General features: G+C 44.1%; 1 protein-coding gene across 7 annotated transcripts in view; it reads right to left on the bottom strand.

Moving 5' to 3' along the window:
- atp8a2 (ATPase phospholipid transporting 8A2) overlaps positions 1 to 26,085 on the bottom strand; it is a 792,435-nt gene that overhangs the window by 203,039 nt on the left and 563,311 nt on the right. For all 7 annotated transcript variants that reach the window (XM_038818743.1, XM_038818747.1, XM_038818746.1 and 4 more), the window contains 2 exons: positions 17,313 to 17,496; positions 15,629 to 15,739 (listed from right to left, as the gene is read on the bottom strand). In XM_038818743.1, coding sequence (XP_038674671.1) covers positions 15,629 to 15,739; positions 17,313 to 17,496 — 295 coding nt within the window. The remainder of the gene's footprint in view (positions 1 to 15,628; positions 15,740 to 17,312; positions 17,497 to 26,085) is intronic.

Below are 26,085 nucleotides of genomic sequence, written 5' to 3'. Positions count from 1 at the left end.
TCATCCGCATAGAGTGAGACTCTGTGCTCTCTACCTCCCCTTCGGATCCCCCTCCAATTTTTTGCTGCCCTGAGCGCGATTGCTAGCGGTTCGATTGCTAGTGCGAACAGCAGCGGGGACAGTGGGCATCCTTGTCTGGTGCCCCTGTGCAGCTGGAAGTATTGGGAGTTGGTATTGTTGGTCTGTACACTCGCCATGGGAGCGTTGTACAGGAGCTTTACCCAAGCTGTGAACCCTGTTCCAAGCCCGAACCGCTCCAGTACCTCTATGAGGTATAGGTTTTCTCCAAAATTAACGTCACTTCTTTATACCTCCTCTACTGCAAGTATACACCAACTCTCTATACTCTAGAGTATTTCAAGAATGTCCTCTGTACCCACTGCGCTTTGCCTTGGCAATAGAACCCCTGTCAATAGTCTTAAAAGTCTTCCACACTGCTGAAGGGTATCTTTAGAGCTCGTGTAGAGTACCATGTATCCTTAAATGCTGATGACCTATTATATATCACTAAACCTGTTGCCTGTATTGACTGCATTATGAATATTTTCAGCACCATTGGTGTTATACCGTCAATTCACTGTGAGACCGTGAGAACGAGTGAACATTAGGCTTTATTATCCACGAACTCGCCTGCCAGAGTCGGTATACAACTGAGTGCCGCCCACAGGTGGCTGGACTATATATGGCCCCGGTAAAGGCAGAGCCAGAGGCGGAGCCCACTGGGGTTCCAGTACAGTACCTGGAAGTAGCCCGTATCATCACTTCCAGGTCATGGGTCACATCATTATACAGACAGTACAGACAGCTCATGCGTTAGGTGAAATACATTCATCACAGTTGGCTTGTTCTCTGACTATAAAATGAATATCAATAAAAATGAGTGTTTCCCAGTTAACTCGAGTGCCCTCCAAGAACTTTGCCGTTTTGTATATCTGATGCTGGCTTTCACTACCTAGGTGTGAACATAATGCAGTCACTTGCGACTCTTCAAAGAACAAATCTTACAGCCTGGTCACCAAAATTTAAGTGGATTTATAGTGTTGGGATAGTTTCCTTAGCTGGCAGAACTCAATCCATAAAAATTAACATTCTGTCCAGGTTCCTGTTTCTTTTTCAATGTCTCCCTATTTTTCTACCAAAATCATTCTTGATTATGGTTAAGAAGCTGATATCAACATAGACAGCCAGAACTCCTAGAATTCCTCGAGCCACATTTCAAAGAAGGACATGGGTTAGTGGGATAGCTCTTCCTAATCTACTGTACTGTAATTGGATGGCCAATATTCAATAGATTTTAACATCTTGTCATGATCCAAGTATAAACTGGTGTCTTATGGAAAAGTATTCCTGCTGTTCACCATCCTCTTTTCCTGCCTTAGTTTGTGCTCCGCTACCCTCTTCCCCCTCTAAATACACGTCAAAGCCCATTGTGATTTCTACTTTAAAATATGGAAACAATTTTGTCAGCATTTTAATCTTTTCATTCCTTCGCTATTAGGTCATGTTTGGAATAACCACTTATTATTTCCTTCCATGCTTGACTCTGCGTTTGCCTTGTGGAGGAAGAAAGGAGTCAAACATTTTACTGACCTATTTGTGAATGGGAATTTTGCCAGGTTTAGTGCTTGCAGCCAAATACACTTTACCTGAATCTAGTATTTACCGCTATTTTCAAGACCGTGGTTTTGTTCGCTTGCACTGTCCATCCTTTCCTCAACTACCTCCAAGTACATCTTTGGAAGGGATTTTGTCATCGCCTCAAACCAGCAGTGGTTCTATTTTAAGGTTTCACGATCTCTTTATATACTCTGGACCCTCCCCTCTCTATGAGGTAGGAAATGATTAGGAAGCGGAGCTTGGGCTCAACCTTATGGACGACTGGTGGGAGGAGGCCCTTTTCAAGGTCAACTCCACATCCTCCTTTGCTCAGTTAAGCTTAAATCAATTTCAAGTTCCGTACAGAATTCACTTTTCAAAGGCCAGAATTAGTAAGTTTTTCTCCAACACAAGCGACAAGCGCAAAAAATGCCTCACCCGCCCCTGTTGACCATACCCACATGTTCTGGTCATGCCCAGAGCTCGCTAGTTTTTGATCATCCTTCTTTGACACTCTTTCCAAAGTTCTAGATATTGATCTACAGCCTTGTCTGCTAAGATTGAAGCAGACACCATTTCATTTGCTTCATGAATAATCCATAGGAGGATTTTATTAACCTGGAAATCCCCCAAGTTATCCAATTGCAGATTTAAAATCATTTGCAAAGATGCAGAGGGTGAATAGGAATAATTTCATTTTACTCAAGACTTGTCAGGATCTGGAACATGCTGCAATAAAAGCTGGTGGAAGTTGATCTCATTTTAAAAGACAACGGGGCAGCTGCTTGAGGAAACTTACATGGTCATGGACAAAATGTGGGGATATATGAATAAACATGACTTCTCTTTCAAAAAGCCAGCGCAGACACAAAAAGCTGAATGGCCTTCTCCTGTGTTGTAAGCTTCTAGGATTTTAATCTTGCTTGCATGGATAACAGATCTGGAGAATCGTTGGCAAGAAATAATTCTAGAGAACTAATTGCAGAAAAGCTCAAGTACATCTGATGATGGATGATGCAAAGCACACATTATCAGATTTGATCACAGAATGAGGCTCTAAAGGTTGGACTGATTTGAAACTAATAGATGAAGTCACATTTATTATTTCTGAAATTTAAAAAAGAAATGGGGTAGATTACTTGTTGGTTAATCAGTTTTGATATGCCGGCAAAGCAGCATTTTTTGCCCCTCTGTTTTTTCTCCTGAGGGCCTCGACCACACTGTGTGGGACTGCAGTCATATGTTGGGCAGACTCAGTAGAGGTGGTTCGGCTCTCCTCCTAAATGCAGTTAAGTGTACTGTTGGATTTTTCTGACAAGCCATCAGATTTCATGATGTTTTTTCTGGTTATAAACCCACAAATCACCAGGTATGGTTCAATTTAAATTAAAATCTTCAACTAATCTTAAAAAGACAGTTCACATTTAATTTGGCTTCTGGCAAGAGATCAAGAATTCTAGATGCAGAAAATGTGAAGCAGCCTTCAAGACAAATCATAACTGAGGTCATACAACACCTTTTCTCAGTTCTGATTCTCCTACTCTCAGCTACCATAAGATTCTAAGATTAGGAGCAGACGTAAGCTCCATCGAGTCTGCTCCGCCATTCAATGAGATCATGACTGATCTGATAAGAAAATCCTCAACTCCATTTTCCCACCTTATCCCGATAACCCTGATTCCCTTACTGATTAAAAATCTCTCTATTTCAGCCATGAAATATACTTAACAACTCAGTCTTTACAACCCTCTGTGGTAAAGAATTCCACAGATCCACTATCCTCTGAGTAAATAAATTCTTTAATCATCTGTCTTAAATGGGCAACCCCTTACTCTGAGATTATGCCCTCTCTCCACAACTCTCCCACAAGGGGAAACAACCTCTCAGAATCTACCCTGTCAAGGCCTCTGAGAATCCTATATGTAGCACATTAAGATCTGATGGCTGTTTAGTGTTGGTAAAGGAGTTGGTGAAAATAATTACTTAAATGTAGAGGAATAAAACTCAGGTGCGTTTATATATATTATATGCTCTTCAAAACTCCTTTTCTATTAGTCTTCATTTCAAAGCTGTTCTTGACAGAAATGGCATGTGGTGAGGCATTTCTTTGGCCAGTGTAACATACACAATCTACATTTTTGGTGGATCTCTTACGACTAACATATTCCATGCATGTAGATATTGTAGGTTGACTAATGCCTTCTTAATTAGTCTCAAATGTTTTGAGAAACTTTACCCTTCTGGGGTAAGTTGAAATAGACTGAGCAGTATTCAGGTCCCAAATCCATTTGTTGAGTATGCGCAATAAATACACTGTGAGCAATGATCTGACTGGGTTAGCCACGGTCCCACAAAATAACTTTGTTGCACCCTATTTCGGTGTCAATTTCAGTGTCAGTGTGACCCCAGGTATGTAGGGCATATTTCCCAACAACTGGCAGATTGTATCAAACAGCATGTCCCTTTGGCTGTTCGCAATAGGCAGTAAACTGACTGCACTCAACAAACACATGTTTGCAAAACCAAGAACATAATGCCTAATGTGAGATGTGATTCAACGATTGGGCAACATGTGCTGAACAATCCCAAGTGTGCTAAGAATGACACTAACAACCAATTTAAGATCATCAGTTGGGCTCACTTATGTTTGCTAAAAGCTAAAATGGTACTTGCTGCGACTAAGACAAGGACAACAGTGTTTTCGGTGACATTATGTTTGTAAAGGGTAAAATGTGGGAGACAAGCCAGGAGTGTGTTGGTATAGTCGAGTCTAGAGATACAGAAGGCATGAATGATGGTTTCAGCAGCAGTCGAGCTGGGGCAAAGTCAAAAATGTTGCAGAGGTGAAAATAGGTAGGAGTGCAGAGGATTCAACAATATGCGCAGCTTACTAACAAAGAAAGATTCCAGGGGCACTCCTGAGTTACAAACTGCAAAAGAAACCAACAACTGTCACACAAGTAGAACTATGCAAGAGAAAACTAACCATTCCAAGAACATAGCTTTCTTTGTTGGGAGGCCAACATATTTATAACTTGTTTAGAAATACATGGTGCCAGATTATCAAAAGCTTTGAAGATGTCTGTGGAAAAGATCGAGGAGTGATCAAAGTGTTTAATAATAAGATTCTAGAGCAATCTCCAGTGAAAAGGTCCATTTTCAAGAAGAAGCAAATTTCGATAATTAATAGTGTCTTGCATAACTTTCATAAATATAGATGCAAAAACATGATGAGAACAACAATTATCTTTCTTTGACATATTATGAGGACAATACAATAGTACAAATGCCCTTTCTCCCTGCTAAGTTGTGGCATTGAGGCACAAAACTGATTCAGGCTACTTTGAATGATACATGTAAACAATGACGCGCAAAAGCAGAATTATTCTAAAGACTATGTACTGTAATCTGCTCAAGACAAACAAAACATGCTTGGATGATTAATAGGAGACTGGGCTGCATTCAGTGAAGCTTTTGTGTAACATACTTTTAATAGTTTTGAAGTTGGACCATGCTTAGCATCAAAAAGAGATACTGCTGCTGACAGAAATTTTCCAAAGTGTATAAATGTTTTCAATGTTTTGTATGTTGCATCACCTGTACTAGAGATTATCTGTATCTTTAAATCTTATTTTTTAAGATTTGAGAACACCTGAAACATACAGGTTTATCATCAGACAAGAATTGTCTGTGATTTTAAATGTTCTCAGCTCAATCCATTCTCCACCACAGCTTCCTTTGATGATATCTCTATTATATAATTGCAATGTGCGTACTGAGGGAAAGGAAGATTACAGAAACTCCAGACATAAGAACAGTTTATAAAAATTTAAATAACTGGGGACTTCCGGTGGCGCCCTCGAGGAGGCAGGTCGCAGGTCGGATCGCTCCCGCCCGAGATGGGCAAACGGACCTTTGTTTACGGACTTTTTAGGTACCTGGCAGCCTGAATCGGTGGAGGAGACGACAGGGAAGAGGCTTTCTTCCCGGGGTATGGGCGGCTGGACCAGAAGCGGTCGAGTGGAGCGGCAAGGATCGAAGCGGGAGCAGCGGGGAACCCAGGCCGGGCGGCCAAGCATGGCGGACGGCGGGGACCGAGGAGCGGAGGCTCACTGGCCAAGGGAGGAGCAGATGGAGTTTTTCAAGAACTGCTTCGCCGAGCTGAGGAGGGACACGCTGGACCCGATGAGAGCGGTGATGGACCGAATGGTCGAGACACAGGCGGCCCAAGGGAAGGCGCTCAGGGAGGTCGAGGCGAAGCTCTCCAGTCAGGAGGGCACGGTAACGGAGCTGGAGCACGAGGTGGAGGAGCTGAACGCCCGTCAGAGAAGGATGCAGGAGCAGCTTGAAGAGCTGGGGAACAGAGCCAGGAGGCAGAATTTAAGAATCGTTGGCCTCCCCGAGGGCTGCGAGGGGTCGGATGTGGGCGCATACGTGACGGGTATGCTTAAGGCGCTGATGGGACCGGAGGCCTTCCCTCGACCCCTGGAGTTGGATGGGGCACATAGAGCCCCCGCAAGGAAGCCCAGGATGGGCGACCGACCGAGGGCCTTGGTGGTCCGCTTTCACCGGCTTGCTGACAGGGAACGTGTGCTGCGATGGGCCAAGGCGGAGGGGAGCAGCAGATGGGAGAACTGCGAGGTGCGCATTTACCAGGACTTGGGACCGGAGCTGGCTAAGAGGCGTGCAGGATTCATCAAGGTAAAGGCAGCCCTCTACAAAAAGGAGGTGAGGTTTGGAATGCTATATCCTGCAAAGCTTTGGGTTACGTTTGAGGAACTCCACTACTACTTTGAGACACCAGAACAGGTTTGGACCTTTATTAAAGACAAGAAGCTGGACTTGAACTAATGGGCACTGAGTTCTTTCAGTGCTGTACAGTGGCGGCGGCCTGTTAACTTAAAGTTGCTCTGACTAGGACTTTTACTAAGAAAAAGAAGCTGGACTGGAACTAAAGGACTCGGGGCTTTCAGACATTTTGTGTGGCGGCGGTTTGTTAAATTATCCTGTACTGTAATGTTTTATCTAAGATTGTTTTCAGCCTGGACAGAGAGTGGGGGTTGGAGGGCGCACTGTTTAGGGTCCTTTGGGGGGATCGCAATGGGGGGGGGGGGGGGGGGGGGGCCTGTGCTTGGTACCTTCTGGTGCGAGATCGGGGCCTCTGATGGGGGGATGGGCTAGGGGCTAGTCACGGGACTTGAAAGGGCTCGGTGGGATACAATTAGGTTAATGGGTCCCTGGTGGGTGGGGGGAGGGCCTGAGCGCTGGGACGGGAGACAGGTAGGCGCCAAGGGCAGGGGTCAGTGTGACTAGCGTAGGTCAGGGGGCACCAGGGAGATCGGAGGGGGGGCGGGGTGAGCTAGGGCCAAGCGCAGGGCTGACCTGGCAGGTCAGGCCTTGGGGAGTAGGGGAGACCAGGCGGAGGGGGGCGGGGAGGGGGAAGAGGGTTAGGGCCACGTTAGCTTAGTGTAGTGGAACACGTGTGGCATGGGTAAACAGAGCTGGCAGGGAAAGTGCCTTATGGAAGGATTTTTGGTTTCAACATTTATTAACATGTTTATTCTTTCCCACTGTTCGTTTTCACTATGTTAAGGCTCTTTGCACAGGGCCATTTTTCGCTTTGTAACTGTTACAAATTTGTGTTAAATAAAAAACTTCAAAAAAAAAAAAAAAAAAATTTAAATAACTGGTTTTAATGTAGTATCTGGAATATTATATTCTCAAAATCTTTTTATTTTCAAAGAACTGCAAACATTTGCAATCGCCAGCACAGACGGAGGTCAGCTGCTTGCTAGTGGAACTCCAACATGAGTTGAATCTCATCACTGTGTGTAACATTTCTCATGGCCTCTTTTGAACAGAGGCACATAGTGCAGTACAGTTTACTATAACCAGCAAGCCTTCTGTCCCTCACCAAAGATGTGCAGGTTGGGTGGATTGGTCATGCTAAATTACCCCTCAGTGACCAAAGATGTGGTTAGGTGGCATTATGGGGTTACTGTGGGCGATTGGACCTAGCATGGGTGCTTTTTCGGAGGTCGGTGCAAACTCGCTGGGCCAAATGGCCTCATTCTGCACTGCAGGGATTATATGAAATGTTTCCTACTCATGCATGTACCATATATGTTTCAAAATGTAATTTGCACATCGGTTAATTGCAGCTGAGCCCTATCCTGTTGTGTAACCAATCAGCTTGGCTGATTTCTCTTCTCTGTAGGTTTTACAAAGAACAAAGAAAATTACAGCACAGGAACAGGCCCTTCGGCCCTCCCAGCCTGCACCGATCCAGATCCTTTATCTAAACCTGTCTCCTATTTTCCAAGGTCTACTTCCCTCTGTTCCTGCCCATTCATATACCTGTGTAGATGCTTCTTAAATGATGCTATCGTGCCCGCCTCTACCACCTGGTAAAGCGTTCCAGGCACCCACCACCCTCTGCGTAAAAAACTTTCCACGCACATCACCCTTAAACTTTCCCCCTCTCACCTTGAAATCGTGACCCCTTGTAACTGACACCCCCACTCTTGGGAAAAGCTTGTTGCTCTCCACCCTGTCCATACCTCTCATAATTTTGTAGACCTCAATCAGGTCCCCCCTCAACCTCCGTCTTTCCAACGAAAACAATACTAATCTACTCAACCTTTCTTCATAGCTAGCACCCTCCACACCAGGCAACATCCTGGTGAACCTCCTCTGCACCCTCTCCAAGGCATCCACATCCTTCTGGTAATGTGGCGACCAGAACTGCACGCAGTATTCCAAATGTGGCCGAACCAAAGTCCTATACAACTGTAACATGACCTGCCAACTCTTGTACTCAATACCCTGTCCGATGAAGGCAAGCATGCTGTATGCCTTCTTGACCACTCTATCAACCTGCGTTTCCACCTTCAGGGTACAATGGACCTGAACTCCCAGATCTCTCTGCACATCAATTTTCCCCAAGACCCTTCCATTGACCATATAGTCCGCTCTTGAATTTGATCTTCCAAAATGCACCACCTCGAATTTGCCTGGATTGAACTCCATCTGCCATTTCTCTGCCCAACTCTCCAATCTATCTATATTTTGTTGTATTCTCTGACAGTCCTCCTCGCTATCTGCAACTCCACCAATCTTAGTATCATCTGCAAACTTGCTAATCAGACCACCTATACCTTCCTCAGGTCATTTATGTAGATCACAAACAACAGTGGTCCGAGCACGGATCCCTGTGGAACACCACTAGTCACCCTTCTCCATTTTGAGACACTCCCTTCCACCACTACTCTCTGTCTCCTGTTGCCCAGCCAGTTCTTTATCCATCTAGCTGGTACACCCTGAACCCCATACGACTTCACTTTTTCCATCAAACTGCCATGAGAAACCTTATCAAACGCCTTACTAAAGTCCATGTATACGACATCTACAGTCCTTCCCTCATCAATTAACTTTGTCACTTCCTCAAAGAATTCTATTAGGTTTGTAAGACATGACCTTCCCTGCACAAAACCATGCTGCCTATCACTGATAAGTCTATTTTCTTCCAGATGTGAATAGATCCTATCCCTCAGTATCTTCTCCAACAGTTTGCCTACCACTGACGTCAAGCTCACAGGTCTATAATTCCCTGGATTATCCCTGCTACCCTTCTTAAACAAAGGGACAACATTAGCAATTCTCCAGTCCTCCGGGACCTCACCCGTGCTCAAGGATGCTGCAAAGATATCTGTTAAGGCCCCAGCTATTTCGACCCTCGCTTCCCTCAGTAACCTGGGATAGATCCCATCCGGTCCTGGGGACTTGTCCACCTTAATGTCTTTTAGAATACCCAAAACTTCCCCCTTCCGTATGACAACTTGACCGAGAGTATTTAAACATCCATCCCTAGCCTCAACATCCGTCTTGTCCCTCTCCTTTGTGAATACCGATGCAAAGTACTCATTAAGAATCTCACCCATTTCCTCTGAGTCCACGCATAAATTCCCTCTTTTGTCTTTAAGTGGGCCAATCCTTTCTCTAGTTACCCTCTTGTTCCTTACATACAAATAAAATGCTTTGGAATTTTCCTTAACCCTGTTAGCCAAAGATATTTCATGACCCCTTTTAGCCCTCGTTATTGCGCGTTTGAGATTCGTCCTACTTTCCCGATATTCCTCCAAAGCTTCATCAGTTTTGAGTTGCCTCGATCCTCTGTATGCTTCCTTTTTCATCTTAGCTAGTCTCACAATTTCACCCGTCATCCATGGTTCCCTAATCTTGCCATTTCTATCTTTCATTTTCACAGGAACATGTCTGTCCTGCACTCTAATCAACCTCTCCTTAAAAGACTTCCACATTTCAAATGTGGATTTACCCTTAAACAGCTGCTCCCAATCCACATTCCCTAGCTCCTGCCGAATTTTGTTATACTCTGCCTTTCCCCAATTTAGTACTCTTCCTTTCGGACCCCTCTTGTCCTTGTCCATGAGTATTCTAAAACTTACGGAATTGTGATCGCTATTCCAAAAGTAATCACCGACTGAAACATCAACCACCTGGCCGGGATCATTCCCCAATACCAGGTCCAGTATGGCCCCTTCCCGAGTTGGACTATTTACATACTGCTCTAAAAAACTCTCCTGGATGCTCCTTACAAACTCTGCTCCATCTACGCCTCCAACACTACACGAATCCCATTCAATGTTGGGGAAGTTAAAATCTCCCATCACAACCACCCTATTGCTCCTAAATTTTTCTATAATCTGGCTGCATGGTCAAGGACAGGAAATGGGGGGCGGCGGGAGAAGAAGGGAGGCTAATATTAGTACCCCAAATGCAGCCCTGCTTCTGTGTGAGCTACCAAGGAATTAAACCAGGTGCCACCATGAATAGCTGTTGGTTTGGGTAATTTTGAATCTGCCAGCAATACTAAGAGGAAGACCAGGCAGGGAGATGTTGATGAACACAGCAGGGTTGGTGGCCTGAACAGCATTTGTTTCAACGCGAGAAGTATAACAGGTAAGGCAGATGAAGAGACTTGGTTGAGGAGGGGACTGGATTGGCAGCCAAACGTTGCAGGATTTAGATGCTTCAGGCAGGATAGAAGGGGATGTAAAGAGGGTGGAGGGTTGCAGTACTGGTTAAGGAGAATATCATAGCTTTACTGAGGGAGGACACCTCAGAGGGCTCATGCAGCGAGGAAATATGGGCAGAGCTCAGGAATAGGAAGGATACACTCATTATGTTGGGAATTTACTACAGGCCTCCCAACAGCCAGTGGGTGATAGAGGAGAAGATATGTAGACAGATTTTGAAAAGATGTGAAAGCAACAGGGTTGCTGGTGGGTGATTTTAACTTCCCCAATAAGGAGCATCCAGGAGGGTTTCTTGGAATAATACGCACATAGTCCCACTAGGGAAGGGATCTGGACCTGGTATTGGAGAATGAGCTTGGCCAGGTGATCAAAGTTTCAGTCTTTTAAATGTCAGTTGATTAGAATTGAGGACTGGCATGTTCCTGTGAAGATGAAGGATAAGTATGTCAAGTTTTGGGAACCTTGGATAATGATGGGTATTGTGAGCTTCGTCAAAAACAAAAAGGAAGCAGTCGTAAAGTCTAGAAGGCTGAGAACAGACAAAGCCCTTGAAGAATATAAAGAAAGTAGGAAGGAACTTAAGCAAGGAGTTAGTAAGGCTAAAAGGGGTCATGAAAAGTCTTTGCCAAACAGGAATAAGGAGAATACCAAAGTATTTTATATGTGTATAAAGAGCAAGAGGGTAGTCAGGGAAAGGATAGGCCTACTCAAGGACAGAGGAGGGGATCTATGCGTGGAGCCAGAGGAAATGGGTGAGGTACTAAATGAGTACTTTGCATCAGTATTCACCAAAGATAAGGACTTGCTGGATGATGAGTCCAGGGGTATATAGATATTCTGGGTCATGTAATCTTAAAAAGCATTAAGGTAGGAAAGTCCCCAGGGCCTGATGGGATCTTCCCAGAATACTGAGGGAGGCAAAGGAGGAAATTTCATGGGCCTTGACAGAAATCTGTCAAATCAATGTCATCCTCATTGGCTACAGGTGAGGTCCCAGAGGATTGGTGAGCAGCCAATGTTGTTCCTTTGTTTAAGAAGGGTGTCAGGGATAATCCAGGAAATTGTAGGCCGGTGAGCCTTACATCAGTGGTATGGAAATTATTGGAAAACATTCTTAGGGACAGGATTTAATCACTTTTGGAAACAAATGGACTTATTAGCAATAGGCAGCATGGGTTTGTGAAGGAGAGGTTGTGTCTCACTAATTTGATTGACTTTTTTGAGGAAGTGACGAAGATGATTGATAAAGGAAGGAAGGGCAGTGGATGGTGTCCACATTGACTTCAGTAAAGGCTTTAACAAGGTTTGTCATGGCAGATTGGTACAAAAGACAAAGTCACACAGGATCAGAGGTGAGCTGACAAGATGCATACAGAATTGGCTTGGTCATAGAAGACAGAGGGTAGTGATGGAAAGCCCTTTTCTGAATGGAAGACTTTGACTGGTGGTGTTTGGCAGAGATGAGTGTTGGGACCTTTGTTGTTCACAGTATATATAAATGATTTGGAGGAAAATGTAACTGAAATGAAATGAAAATCGCTTATTGTCACAAGTAGGCTTCAATGAAGTTACTGTGAAAAGCCCCTAGTCGCAACATTCTGGCGCCTGTTCGGGGAGGCTGGTACAGGAATTGAACTGTGCTGCTGGCCTGCCTTGGTCTGCTTTAAAAGCCAGCGATTTAGTCCAGTGTGCTAATCCAGCTGGTCTGATTAATAAGTTTGCGGACGACACAAAGATTGGTGGAGTTGAAGATAGTGAAGAAGGCTGCCAGAGTAAACACCAGGATATAGATCTGTTAGGGACTTGGACGGAGAAATTACAGGTGGAGTTTAATCCTGACAAATATGAGGTATTGCATTTTGGAAGGTCTAATACAGGTGGGAATTATACTGTAAATGGCAGAACCCTTAAGAGTATTGACAGTCAGAGAGATCTGGGCGTACAGGTCCACAGATTACTGAAAGTGGCAACGCAGATGGATAAGGTAGTCAAGGTGACATACAGCATGCTTGCCTTCATTGGTTGGGGCACTGAGTATAAAAATTGGCACATCATGCTGCTGTGTAGAATCTTAGTTTGACCACATTTGGAATATTACGTACAAGTCTGGAATATTGTAGAAGGCTTTAGTTGAGACAGGCATCTTGATCAACGGAGGCTTAGAGGGTTGAAGGGCAAGTTCCTGTGCTGTACTGTTCTTTGTTCTAATCTGGACTGTTTGCAGAACATACTTTTACTGACTAAACCCCACCCAACCAGCCACACACATGTGCGCGTAAATCTAAGATATTCCTCTTGAAGTGAAATGAAAATCGCTTATTGTCACAAGTAGGCTTCAATGAAGTTACTGTGAAAAACCCCTAGTCGCCACATTCCGACGCCTGTTCGGGGAGACTGGTGCAGGAATGGAATCGTGCTGCTAGCATGCCTTGGTCTGCTTTAAAAGCTAGCGATTTAGCCCAGTGTGCTAAACCAGCCCCATCAGTCTTGTCTGGTATATGGAAGAATATTATATAAAAACATAAATGTCATTCTCTACTCTTAGTTAAAACATAAATGCAATTCTGTACTCTTCTCTTTGTAAGTGAGCCATGTGTATTCAAGCCCAAAGTTAACAAACCAGCTTCTGAAGTGGTCATGGATAATAAGTGGATCATCACATTGCAACATTTCTAGTAGGCATTCACCTGAGATACTGATTGAGAGAGACAAGTTCCATTCACAGCATAAAGCTGTTTGAGGGGGCCCACATCTGGGTTATGTGGTATCTGTTTTGATTGGCCACTGTATTGGCCAATCCCCACAGGGAAGCAGTCAGAAGATAAATTGCCAAGTTCCAAGGAGAAACACAAGGTCCAGGGTCAACTCAGCAATGTCTGGATAGGGAGCCAGAAGAAATAAATGAAAGATCTTCCCAGTTCAAAGCGGGTCAGATTCAGAGAAAAGGTCCAGCAGAAACAGTTGAGTTAGTCCGATAACAAAGTAATATGATGTATTTTATTACATTTTCTATATCACAGGAGAGACTGTAAAATGAATCAACTTAACAATTTGGACTGAAATATATCACCCTGCAGTCCACGTTATGGAAAAGTGGAAAGTACATGTGGAGGATGATTATGGTAACCCGTTCATGTTATATACCCAGGGCACGCCATAAACATTGAGCAAGAAAGGGATGCTCATCATAATAAGGGATGCAAGATCCACTAAAGGGGGAATGCAGTTACACCAGTTCCAAATGAATAGCGCAAGTTTGTTGTCCCTCCTAACCTCCAGTAGCCCAGTCTGTTAAATGATGATACTAGAATAAAACATACTTAGTTTATTTGTACATTTTTTCCCCTTGCATCATTTTGCCAAAAGACTCAGAAAAGAACAAGTCAGACTGCAGAAAGTGGTAAAAATCAGAGGTTAATATCTGTTGTTTAACTTGAAGCTGTCGGGACATTGGGAAGTATTTCACAACTCCAATACCACCAAGCAAATAAAGTAATAGTGTTAATTTCTTGTGCAGCAGCACTCTGAAGTGCATACCCCAGCAGCATTACCGCTCTTTTATTTCAAAGCCAAAACTGCAACAGAGCATTAGTAATAAGGAGTGAAGGACAAAATGCATTTCTGGGTTAAAGGTTAAAGTAAAATGTGAAATGTATGTCTAAATTAGTGACTTGGCTTTCCTTTTAGTGATTTTATGATGTCCAATTGAAGAACACTTTCCCAGCCGAGAACTTTTTTCATTGACCTCTGATCACACTTGTCTCTCCATTGCCTGATCAAAGTTGAACTCTGGTGTTGATCCAGATGTGTGTTTACACTGAACTGACAGAATATGAAACACATGGAAACACATGGTCTTTGAGCCAGCAATATTGCATGCTGTAGTAATGACTACAGATTTACCTTATCCACTGACAAAGTGATTCACTTTGATGCGACTGGTCTACCAGTACTGTACTGATGATAAAACCATACCTGAGATAGTGCCAGCTAGAGTGCATTTATTTCAAGCCTAGGCCTCGCCAGCATATCTTTACCATTAGCTTGAATTGAATGAGTTTTGAATTGTCTTAGTAGTAAGTAGAACTACTTATCATGAGCCTGTCATTTTAAAAAAATCAATAAAAAATAATCAACGGCAGTGACACTGCAATGGTTTCCACTGCATTGGTTGAAATGCATTTCACTCAAGCCAATGGGGAAGACGTATCGCACAGTTGTTAAGAGATGAGTTGGAATAATATTACTGTTCTGGACGATTTTAATTATACACTTATTGATGGGTCAGGGGGAGTAAATGGAGAAAAGAGAATAGAATTCCTAAAATGTGTTCAGGGCCCCTGCCTCAAGCAGTACATGAGTAGGATACATGACCAGAGGCATTGCTGGATCTAAGTAGTTGAAATAGATCAGATAGATGAGCTAAATGTGAGTGAGTGCTTGGGAATATAGTAGTGTTAAGCTCTAATTAAAAAGGGAAACTTGAACACTGGATAATGAAACTTTTTGACAGCTGAGGAACCAAGATGAGGCGAGGTGGAAGCAAAGGTTGGCAAACAGGACTGTACGACAACAGTGGGTGCTCACTTATCTCCCCTGTGTTCATTGACCTGTACCAATACCCTGTTCGGCAAGGCCTTAAACTTAAAATCGTTGTTCTTTTTTCAAAATCACATCATGGCTTTGCTCTCACCATCTCTGTAATCTCCTCCAATATTAAAGCACCCAAGATCTCTGCATTCCGTAAATTCTGGCCTCTTGAACATCTCCAATATCAATAGCTCCACCATAGATGGTTGTCCCTTCAGTTGCTTAGGCTCCAAACTCCAGAATTCCATCCCTAAATCTCCTTGCCTCTTTACCTCTCTTTCTTCATTTGAGATCTTGTTAAAAATATGGCTCTTTGACCATAATGCAAGGTATCTGTATTCCAACTAAAAAAAAATTACGCCAGAGTCACAGATGCAATTCCTTACCTCTATTATGTAAAGCACCACATTTTTGTAAAAGCAGTAAAGGATGCACTTTGTCACTCGGATATAACTCCAGGCTCCGTGGACTAATAAAAGCTTTTCTAAATATGAAAACTAGAAGAAGAAAAAAGCCTTAATTAATATCACAAAGATTTTTGTAAACCACGCTAAAGAGCAAATAATGCACAGGGTGATTAATTCTGCTAAAATTGCTCAGATACTAATATTTTCTCAGGTTTAAAATATCATAGATCAACATATAGCAATTAATATATTTCCTCAATGCAGTAAACCTGGAATTGTTCTACATTAAGAATCTGAGGTTGAATTTTATGTCCCCCTCTTCTCCAGCCAGCTCGGTACATTTTTGGCAGAGGGTGCACTTAAACTATGTTGGGTGGATAGCCCTTTGCCTTCTTGCCTACCTCTGAGCCAGTCCCTATAATATGGAGGTGGGTAAGGAACCCACTAACCCACCAGCCCATAGACCTGTTGAAGCCTTTGTGGCCAATTAATGGCCATTTATGTACATTAATCCACCTTGTTTGGAAAACAAAGGTAGTTTTAAGGGTGTTTCATTTTACGTTTCTGTGCCTGGCAGGGTAAGATCTATGGCCAGATTCATGCTGGACAAAGGTGTTTGTACATGTGGGGGTGGGTTAAGTTCCCATGTGCTTCTATTGTGCTTAGAGGGGGCTACAGTCTGAAGAATAAATAGAAGTAAATTAGTGCTTCACAACAGGAGGCCATTTCCAGAGGGAACGGCTTTCCTTTGTTCTTAGTTTTAATTGGAAGCCAAAGCAGTTGGAGCCAGGTGACTGAGGCGTGAACAGCTCTGAACTCTGCCAGGAGAAGCTAGGCAGGACAAGGGAAATGCAGGTTTCCTAAGGAACAAGATACAGTCCAGATAACCAGTGAATTGGGACAGAAAGATTGTCTAAGAAGTCTGGAGTTAAGTGAACAGAGACCAAGATATTGTTCAGAAGAATTCAAAGAAGATAAACAAAATGTTCTCAGTTAAAAGAGACAATCACAGTCACTAGATTTAAAATGGGACAGCAGACTTCAGAGGTAGATGAAACAATTAATGTTATTTTAATATAGTCTGGGAATCAAGAGTTAAGGAAATAGTGAGTAGTTTGCACAGCAGCCAAGACCAAGAAATCCAAAAGGGGCTGGTGTGAAATCCTGGACTGGATTCACTGCTGAAAATGGAATGGAAGCTTTGTTTGAAAGTATCATTTGTAAAACCTGGATTGGATTACGGAATACAAACCACCAAGGGAAAGCATTATTATGTGCAAGAATTTTAAAGCCTGTTTTTCAGAAGTGGCATTTGGAAACTCTCATGTGACAATCATTTGGGGGAATTCGGAGGAGAAATCCTTGGATATTCATTTGGTTCCAGAGAGGTGTGTGTGTTATCACATTCATCTTGTGTGCTTAAAAGGGACTTTGTGTATTAATGAGACCACTGTAGTTTATGTACAATGTAATATATGTTAATCTTAAAATCTGTGTAATTGTTAAGGGGGAATTAGAAACATGGTATAATAATCCAGCTTTTCATGTTTAAATTTTTTTTACCAACTTTAGTGCAGCAGAAACACACTTCGACTGCATTTGTACAAAGAATTAAAGAGATTTTTGATTTATGGTTAAAAAGGCAAAACACTTAAAGTCTAACCTGTGCTATGGAATAATCAGAAGAGTTAGTTGCTTGCAAGCCTTCATTGCCACTAATCCCCACACCAACGTGTGCAGTCTGAATCATCCCCACGTCATTCGCTCCATCTCCAATAGCCAAGGTGATAGCATTAACATGGTTTTTCACCATGTCGACTATTTCTGATTTTTGCAGAGGAGAAACTCTGAAATGAAATAATATGTAAGTCACTCTGATAGCTTTGGATGTACAGGTTTTTCTGCCTGGTGCACAAGATTCTCATTTCATGTAACAAATATAATATGCACCAGCATTTCAATCAGCTGATCAATGATTTGGTAACTGCTCTGGTTAAGGAGATCAGTAATATTCATGGAAGATTGAGCATCGAGTATTCAGCAGTTCGGAAGGGCAAAACCCCAAAATAAGGGGTAGGAACAAATTTTGAATTTGCAATGTCTTTACACATATTGTAAGAAGTCTTACAACACCAGGTTAAAGTCCAACATGTTTGTTTTAAAAAACTAGCTTTCGGAGCACTGCTCCTTCCTCAGGTGAATCTCCACATCATTTACACATATCATCATGGCTGGCTTCATGGTTGGCTTCAGAGGTAAGCAGGGAGATACCTAATTATTGGATGCATTATATGTGTGGGGATGGGGAGAGGACAGAGTGAGGAAATGGAAATGGAAATGGTGGTAAACACTGGAAACTGAAATGTAAATTGAAACAAGATTCCTTTATTTTAGTCTTAAAGCAAGAAGTCACCTGATATAAACTTTTAAAAATACAGCGGTACTGAAGAAAACTGTTAACCCATATCGTCTGAAACAATGGTTAATGTTATGCATAAAATGGTATGAAGGCAGAGCCCAGCATTTTAGAGCAAAAGACAAGGCTGAAAAGTTTCCAAACCTTTTCAGCCAATAGTGCCAAGTGGATGATCGAACTTGGCTTCCTCTCGAGCTCCCCTATATTATAGATGCCAGTCTTCAGCCAATTGGAATCACTCTATGTGAAAAGGTTGAGCACACTGCGTACAACAAAATCTATAGAGCCCTGACAACCCACTTTGGCAGTAATGTTGAAAATGTGCTCCAGAATTAGCCTTGCCCCTAGTCAAGCTGTTCCAAGAAAGCTATAAACATGTAATTTATATAATGTGGAAAATTACACAAAAATGTCCTGTCCACAAAAAGCAGGACAAATTCAATTCCCCCTACTCTCAATCATCAGAAAAGTGGCGGGAGCTGTCGCCGAGGATTCTATCAAGGGGCATTTACTCACCAGTGTTCAGTTTGGAGTCTGCCAGGGCCACTTGGCTCCGGACTCCATTACGGCCTTAATCCAAATGTGGACAAAAGAGTTGGACTCCAGAAGTGGGGTAAAAATTACCCCTCTTGACATCAAGGCAGCATTTTGCTAAGTGTGGTATCAAGGAGCTCTGGCAAAATTGGAGTCCATGAGAATCAGGGACAATTCTCCACTGCCTGGAGTCATATCTAGCCCAGAGGATGCCACCTGTGCTTGTTGTAGACTAATCAGCTCAGCCTCTGGGCATCACTGCAATAGTTCCTCAGGGTAGTGCCCTGGCCCAATCACTATTGGTTGCTTCATCAATCATCGTTCCTCCAAAATAAGGTCAGAAGTGGGGATGTTTGCTGACGATTGTACGCTGTTTAGACCTGTCTGTACCTCTTCAGATAATGAAGCATAATAAAATCCAGGAACTCTCTCCCTAACAGCACTGTGGAAGTACCTATGCAGCAGTTCAAGAAGGTGGCACCAGCATCTGCTCAAGGGCAATTAGGGATGGGCAATAAATACTGGCCTTACCAGGTGATACCCCGAGCCCAAATGAATTTTTTAAAAATGTACCAACAGACATGGTACGGAATGCTGTCAAAAAACAAAAGCAAGCTCATTCCTTGTAAATGGCCATGTTGGCAAGAAATCCAAATGGCAGCCTTCAATTTGTTCTTGAAACAGATAATGGGCGAGATTCTACGTCCTGCCACACCCGTTTTCTGGTGTGGCGCACCCCCACCTGCAGCGGGGTTCTCCGTCCCGGCAGCCAGCCAACGGGGTTTCCCATTGTGGGCACCCCACACCGCCAGGAAATCTGACAACAATCAGAACCATCAAGACATGCAGCCATGGTTCAAGCCTCACGTGAGTTAATTTTCTCTCAACATTTATACTCTGTGATACTAATGCCACCTTGCTCCCTTGCAAGTCAATCTGTTTACCAGCCTGCACCATCCTCGTTTCCTCTGGACACACAGATCTAAATAGTTCAGAGGGAGACATCTTGGAGACGAGCATCGAGAGGTGTCAAAGCTGTCACACGCACCCTCCTCCGGCGCAGATACTCATACCTCAGTGGGATTAACTAGTAGTCAGGATTCTGGCACACTCACTGGTCAGCACCTCACAGCTGAAGATCCACAGCAGGCGGAGGAAGGAATGGCCCAGTGGATCCAGCAGTCAGAGGGATGCCTGAGCCGCTGGCCAATGATGTATCCCTCTGTCCATTCGTCCCAGTGCTGTTGGAAGTGCAAAGGTGGAGTTGCGAGCATCAGGAAGCATCTTACCTTGGACTGCAAGGCCTCCTGGAGGAGTCCCATGTCTTCTGTCCAAGTAGATGGTAGCATCACACAAATGCAACAAGGCTAACATTGCAACTGTGGTGACCACGGAGGAAACCTTGGCGCAGGGCATGCACACCATGGCAGGGGATGTCAGGCCCTTGGTTCAGCTCATGACCTCCATGGCTGAGGGCATGAGTTGCATGGTGCAGGGCTTCCACAGCATGCTGCAGGCACAAGTGGGAATCCATGAGTGCCAATGCCAGAGGATGGTGGGGATCTCACTCCAGCTGCCCCTCTTTCCCATGGAGGAGCCCAGGGACCTCCGGACACCGCAAGGGAAGAGGATTGTCAAGAGCGTAGCCTGGGGCTTCCACACAGCAGACCCTGGGGGTGTCCAACCCATCTGACACCCCCGCCCTGTGAGCGACACACTCCAGACCCGCACATCAAGGAGGCCAACTCTGCAACACACATGCAGTCTGAAATTCGGCATGGTCCTTCATGGTCCAGGCCCCCAGGGGTTGCCCACCAATGTCATCTCAGGCAACAGGATGTGGAAAGCAGCAGACTGCCTCAACCTCAGCTGTGGAATCAGGGGAGACACCTAGACGTAGCAGGAGGGTGGGGAACAATATCACTCTGAGGAAGATGCTCATGTATTTGCTTTGTTTGGCCCCCTTGTTCCACACTGTAACCGATCACTATTTGTCGATGTACCATTTGTCAATGTTCTCTGTTGATTATTCTTTTGACTACTATGTCTGTACTGTATAGGTTCCCTCGGCCGCAGAAAAATACTTTTCACTATACTTCAGTACATGTGACAATAAATCAAATCAAATCAAAGTAAGAAACTATAGGTACCTAATGGGCATGGGTGAACTGTGGCACTAGCTAAGATAGGTCAACATTTCAATAAGGCTCTAGCATTAGAAATCACTTTGTTCACCAGCAGATTCTTCACTTTGTCATTTCATGGTGCCATGCTCCGTAAACTCCCGTGCACACGGCTTCATCCTTATGGAGAGTGAGAATGGCAGTTTTATGTCTCTTCCATCTCCCACACCGATGACACAGTAAACACTGTGCTTCTTCTGGCATGCCCCCCCCCCCCCCCCCCTCCCCCAGAGCCCTCACCTCCTCAAACCCCCACCCATGGAAGGTAACACCCTCCCCTGCAACATCAATTCTCATGCCTCTCGTGTCTGCCACTTTTCTCTAGTGATGAGAATGCCAAGGGCTGACAAAGTGTTGAGAGCCTGCCCACCTCGTACGTAAGGTGGAGAAAATACCAACACCCTTAACCTCAGAGGGGGAAGGAGGAGCTGTGATTTGTCATCCAAAATCTCTGAACCCCATGATAAGTCCATTCATTGGCAGGATGTGTCAGCTCTCTATCAGGCAGGAGTCTCTGTCAGACATATCGCTCAGGATGAGAGGAGCATCACTCTTCCTCAATGCAAGTCACCATCATTCTCCTGTAGCGTGCGGCCAATGGCTTTCGCACCCTGCACATGAATAGGAACCATCATGAGGACATCCCGCAGGCATCACATTCCTGGGTTTCCTGGGTTGATATGAGACCCTTTGGTGGGAGAGCTCTTCACACCCTAGTGTTAGTCATCCCCAAACCAACATGCTATGAGGGTGTCCCTAGCCCTTCACCCCATGTAGCTGGAGAAAATACCAACACCCTTAACCTCAGAGGGAGTAGGAGAAGCGGCATGTCAATGCTGCTGGTCGATTTGCAATCAATAGAATTACCAACTTGACTAGCTCCATGATTCTCCAGAATCATAAACGTAAAGGAAGAGAACATCAAAGTGAGCAATGAGGATGTCTGACGGTGCCCTGATCCTCAGCCCATTGAGCATCTGGGACATCTACCCATGCACTTTTCCCGATGTGAATGCCTTTCCACTCTCTCCCTGCCACACAATAGCTATTTCCACACAGTTGTCCCTCTCAAGTCCACCTGAATTAAGCACTTGGACCCACGAGAGTTTCAGCAGACCCTGACACCATCCAAGAATCTCACAGTCACTCTCAGTGCTGAGCCTATGTTCCCATTCACCTGTTCCCATTCACTTTACAGCTGCCACTCTGGAAGGGCAATCCTTCAGCAGTTATATCACCAGATGCCAGCAAGGAGAACACGGGAAGTGCTGCCTGTACACCAGCTGCCATACAGCTTCAATCTTGGAGGCTCATGGACGTGAAGAGCTGCCAAGGCCTGTGGGTGATCCCAATCCCGCCCCTATGTTCTCTACACTGCCCCCTTTGCGACTGACACCCTGAATGGTAATGACGGCCTGGGCGCTCACACAGATATACCCTTCACAGGTGAGGTCGCCAGCTTCTCGTTCCTCTCCAGCTCTTGTAAATCGCGACAGCGTGAGGTCATTCTGGCAAATGATAAAGTTTCACTGAGTGGGGAAGTTCTGGACGAATTACTCACTAACATATTATAACATATAAAAATTAGGTTTCCTGCCTTCTGCAGCGGATTTCCCAACACTTTGCCAGCGAGGGGCCTGGGAAATTGGAAATCATGATTACGTTGGAGAGAATCGCGTTTTCCGATTCTCGCCTAATTTTCCACCCGCAATGCTGTTTTCATTGAGGAATCTACGACTCTGTATGGCTGCTATTCAATTTCAAGACAGCAATCAAATCAAATTCAAGCAGTCTGGGTTTTTTAAAATGTTTTTTTTCTTTTTTAAATTTAGAGTACCCAATTATTTTTTTTTTCCAATTAAGGGGCAATTTAGCATGGCCAATCCACCCAACCTGCACATTTTTGGGCTATGGGGGTGAAACCAATGCCGTTACGGGGAGAATGTGCAAACTCCACATGGACAGTGACCCAGGGCCAGGATCAAACCCGGGTCCTCAGCGCCGTAGGCAGCAGTGCTAACCACTGCACCAGCATGCCGCCACAAGCAGTATGGGTTGAAAAAACAAAGATTTTCAAACTGTCCAAATCCCAGGATCAAATAACAGCTTCAAATTCCTTAATAGCCATCAAGTATTTATTTCAGTAATCCACTGAATTTGTTTTACTGTTACCAAAACTACCGTTGACAATGACAATTTGTTTCACATTGCAATGTTTCCATTAAGATAGTGATAAGTAATGAAGGAACAATGCCTGAATTTTCTGATGTAGGAATGCACAGGTTCATTCTGACATTGCGCAGGCATAAGCTGTCATCACCTGACTTCCCTTCTTCAGCTGGTCACTCCTGCCAGTACGGTCATGAACAGATGTATTTGCAACAGTTAGGTTGATGAGGACGAGGACCACTAAGTTCACCCCCTCTTACTACCAGTTGCCAACCCTGTTTGCTAGACATATCCTTCAGGACTCAGTCAGTGTGGTCAGTAGTGACGCTACCAACCTACTCACGGTGATGGACGCTAGAGTCTCCAACCCAGACTTCACTCTGTTCCCTTGATACCTTGGTGTTTCTTCCAAGTGGTTTTCAACATGGAGTACTACTGATTTATCAGCTGAAGGAGGGCAATCAGTGACGATCAGCAGAAGATTCCCCTGCCCATGTTTGACCTGATGCCAGGACCTGATGGGGACCAGAGTCAATTTTCTGAGAATTCCAAGTGCCACTCCCTTCTGACCGGTGAGTCTGTCCTGTCAGTGGAACAGGGCATATTCAGGAATGATGCAGGAATCTGGGCATTGGCTCGATTGGCATGATTCAGTGAGTATGACCGTGTCAGGCTGTTCATAGACTCATAGAATTTACAGTGCAGAAGGAGGCCATTCGGCCCATCGGGTCTGCACCGGCCCTTGGAAAGAGCACCCTACCCAAGCCTACACCTCCACCCTATCCCCGTAATTCAGTAACCACACCTAACCTTTTTGGACACTAAGGGCAATTTAACATGCCCAATCCACCTAATCTGCACATCTTGGAAAAGTGGGAGGAAACCGGAGCCCCCGGAGGAAACCCACACAGTCACGAGGAGAACGTGCAGACTTGGCACAGACTCAAGCCGGGAATCGAAGCTGGGACCCTGGAGCTGTGAAGCAACTGTGCTAACCATTGTGCTACTGTGGGATAGCTCTTCCAATTTTGGCACAAATCCCCAGATGTTAGTGAGGACTTTTTGCATGGTCGACTGGCAGTGGATGTGGAGTTGTTTCTGGTGGTTAGGTCAAGCAAAATGTTGAATCCAGTTTTCTTCGCATTCAACTTTTCTGTAACAATTTAATACAACTGAATGGCTTTCTAGGTCATTTCACATTACTGTGAATCGGAAGACATGTGGAGGCCACACTCAGTGAGAGTGGCAGATTTTCCTTCCAGACATTAGTGAATCAGATTAAGATTAGTTTCATGCAGGATTGGCCTCAATTGTAAAGGCCTCCTGGGTCAACCAGCAATCTGAGGGCACACAGATGAAGAATGGTAATTTGGGTAAACTGCTGGTGAAGAATCAATTTCTAAATTTAGCAATGGATCAAACTATCTTGATAAATATGTTTCAATAAAGTTTCATTCCATGGTGGCCTTCGTCATAGAAATTTATAATCATCATGAATTATTCTGGGTTGAACAAAGGATATAGCACAATCTTCATGTTGGCTGAAGAGCAACAATTATACAAGTTACTTGGCTCTGTTTTTAAATCTATTCTGTATTAGCTGTTTTCACCGAAAGACAGAGGTCAAAGAGCCTCTGACTATTGATCTAAAGAATGATAACCAGAACTGGTCCTTTAATTTATGTTGTACACCATCTTGTTCAGATGGAAGAGTGACTCATTGGTACTTATGATATGACATTTAATGTTAAAATTTCATAATTTTTGCCATCTCTGTTTTTGGTTGATGGATAGTTGTGCAGAATAGATTTGTTTCTCTTCAAAGTAATGCATATTCATTTGGCCTGATTGCAAAACCTATAGCTCAATTAACTGTTTAGCAATATCCCTAGAATTCAGAACATGCTTTGTTCTGACATCATACACAACTGAATCCAACATGGAAGATTTGGATACTCATTTCCTGTGCATTTTCTACTGATATCTGGTCATTTTTGTGTCTCCTACAACACCCCCCCCCCCCAACCCCGGTATACTCCTACACTCAGAAATGCTCTCCCTCAACCATTACTCCGCCAGCCATCTCTCTCCGACGGGAAAAGACTCACTAAAAGCTATCTCCTGAATTGGCCTTGAAATTGTGGACATACGTCTCAATATATGGATAGGAACATAGGAAAAATGAGCAGTAAGCAATTCGGCCCATCGAGTCTGCGCCATCATTCAAACTGATCTTGGATGATCATCTAACTCTTATGCCATTTCCCCCACTATCCCCATATCCCTTGATGTCATTAGTATCCAGAAAGTCTGTCAATTTCTGTCCTGTATATGCTCAATGGCTGAACTTCCACAGCCTTCTGTGGTACAGCATTTCAAAGATTCACTACCCTGAGTCTCATCTCACTCTTTAATGTACTGCCCCATATTTGGAGACACTGTTCCCTGCTTTAGACTCACCAACCATGAAAACATCCTATCACATCTACGTCCTCTTAAGAGCTGAATGAGTTTCAATGAGATCATCTCTCATTCTTCGAAACACTGGAGAATACAGTACCAGTTTCTTCAATTTCTCCTCATGAGACAATTCCGCCATGCCAGGGATTAGTCTGGTGAACCTGTTGCTGCACCCCCACCATGGCAAGTACACCCCGGGGGGCAAGAAACCCTTCCGGGGACCAGGGTGCAAATCCCACCAGGGCAGAAGGTGATATTTGAATTCAATAAAAATCTGCAATTAAAAGTTGAATGATGACCATGAAACCACTGTTGATTGTTGTAAAACTCATGTGGTTCACTAATATCTTTTAAGAACATAGAACAGTACAGCACAGAACAGGTCCTTCGGCCCTCAATGTTGTGCTGAGCATTGTCCGAAACCAAGATCAAGCTATCCCACTCCCTGTCATCTGGTGTGCTCCATGTGTCTATCCAATAACCAATTATTATTATTTCTAGTGGTCCAAGGCATTATATCATTATTTACAGTGGCCCCTGGGTAGTACATCACCATTCACAGTGGTCCCTGGGCAGTACATCACCACCCACAGTGGCCCTGGACCGTATATCATTATTTACAGCTTAGGGAAGGAAATCTGCCATCCTTAACGTGTCTGGCCTATTTGTGACTA

The sequence above is a fragment of the Scyliorhinus canicula genome, chromosome 14, assembly GCF_902713615.1.
Source record: "Scyliorhinus canicula chromosome 14, sScyCan1.1, whole genome shotgun sequence".
Lineage (NCBI taxonomy): Eukaryota > Metazoa > Chordata > Chondrichthyes > Carcharhiniformes > Scyliorhinidae > Scyliorhinus > Scyliorhinus canicula.
This window is presented reverse-complemented; position numbering and strand designations above follow the sequence as displayed.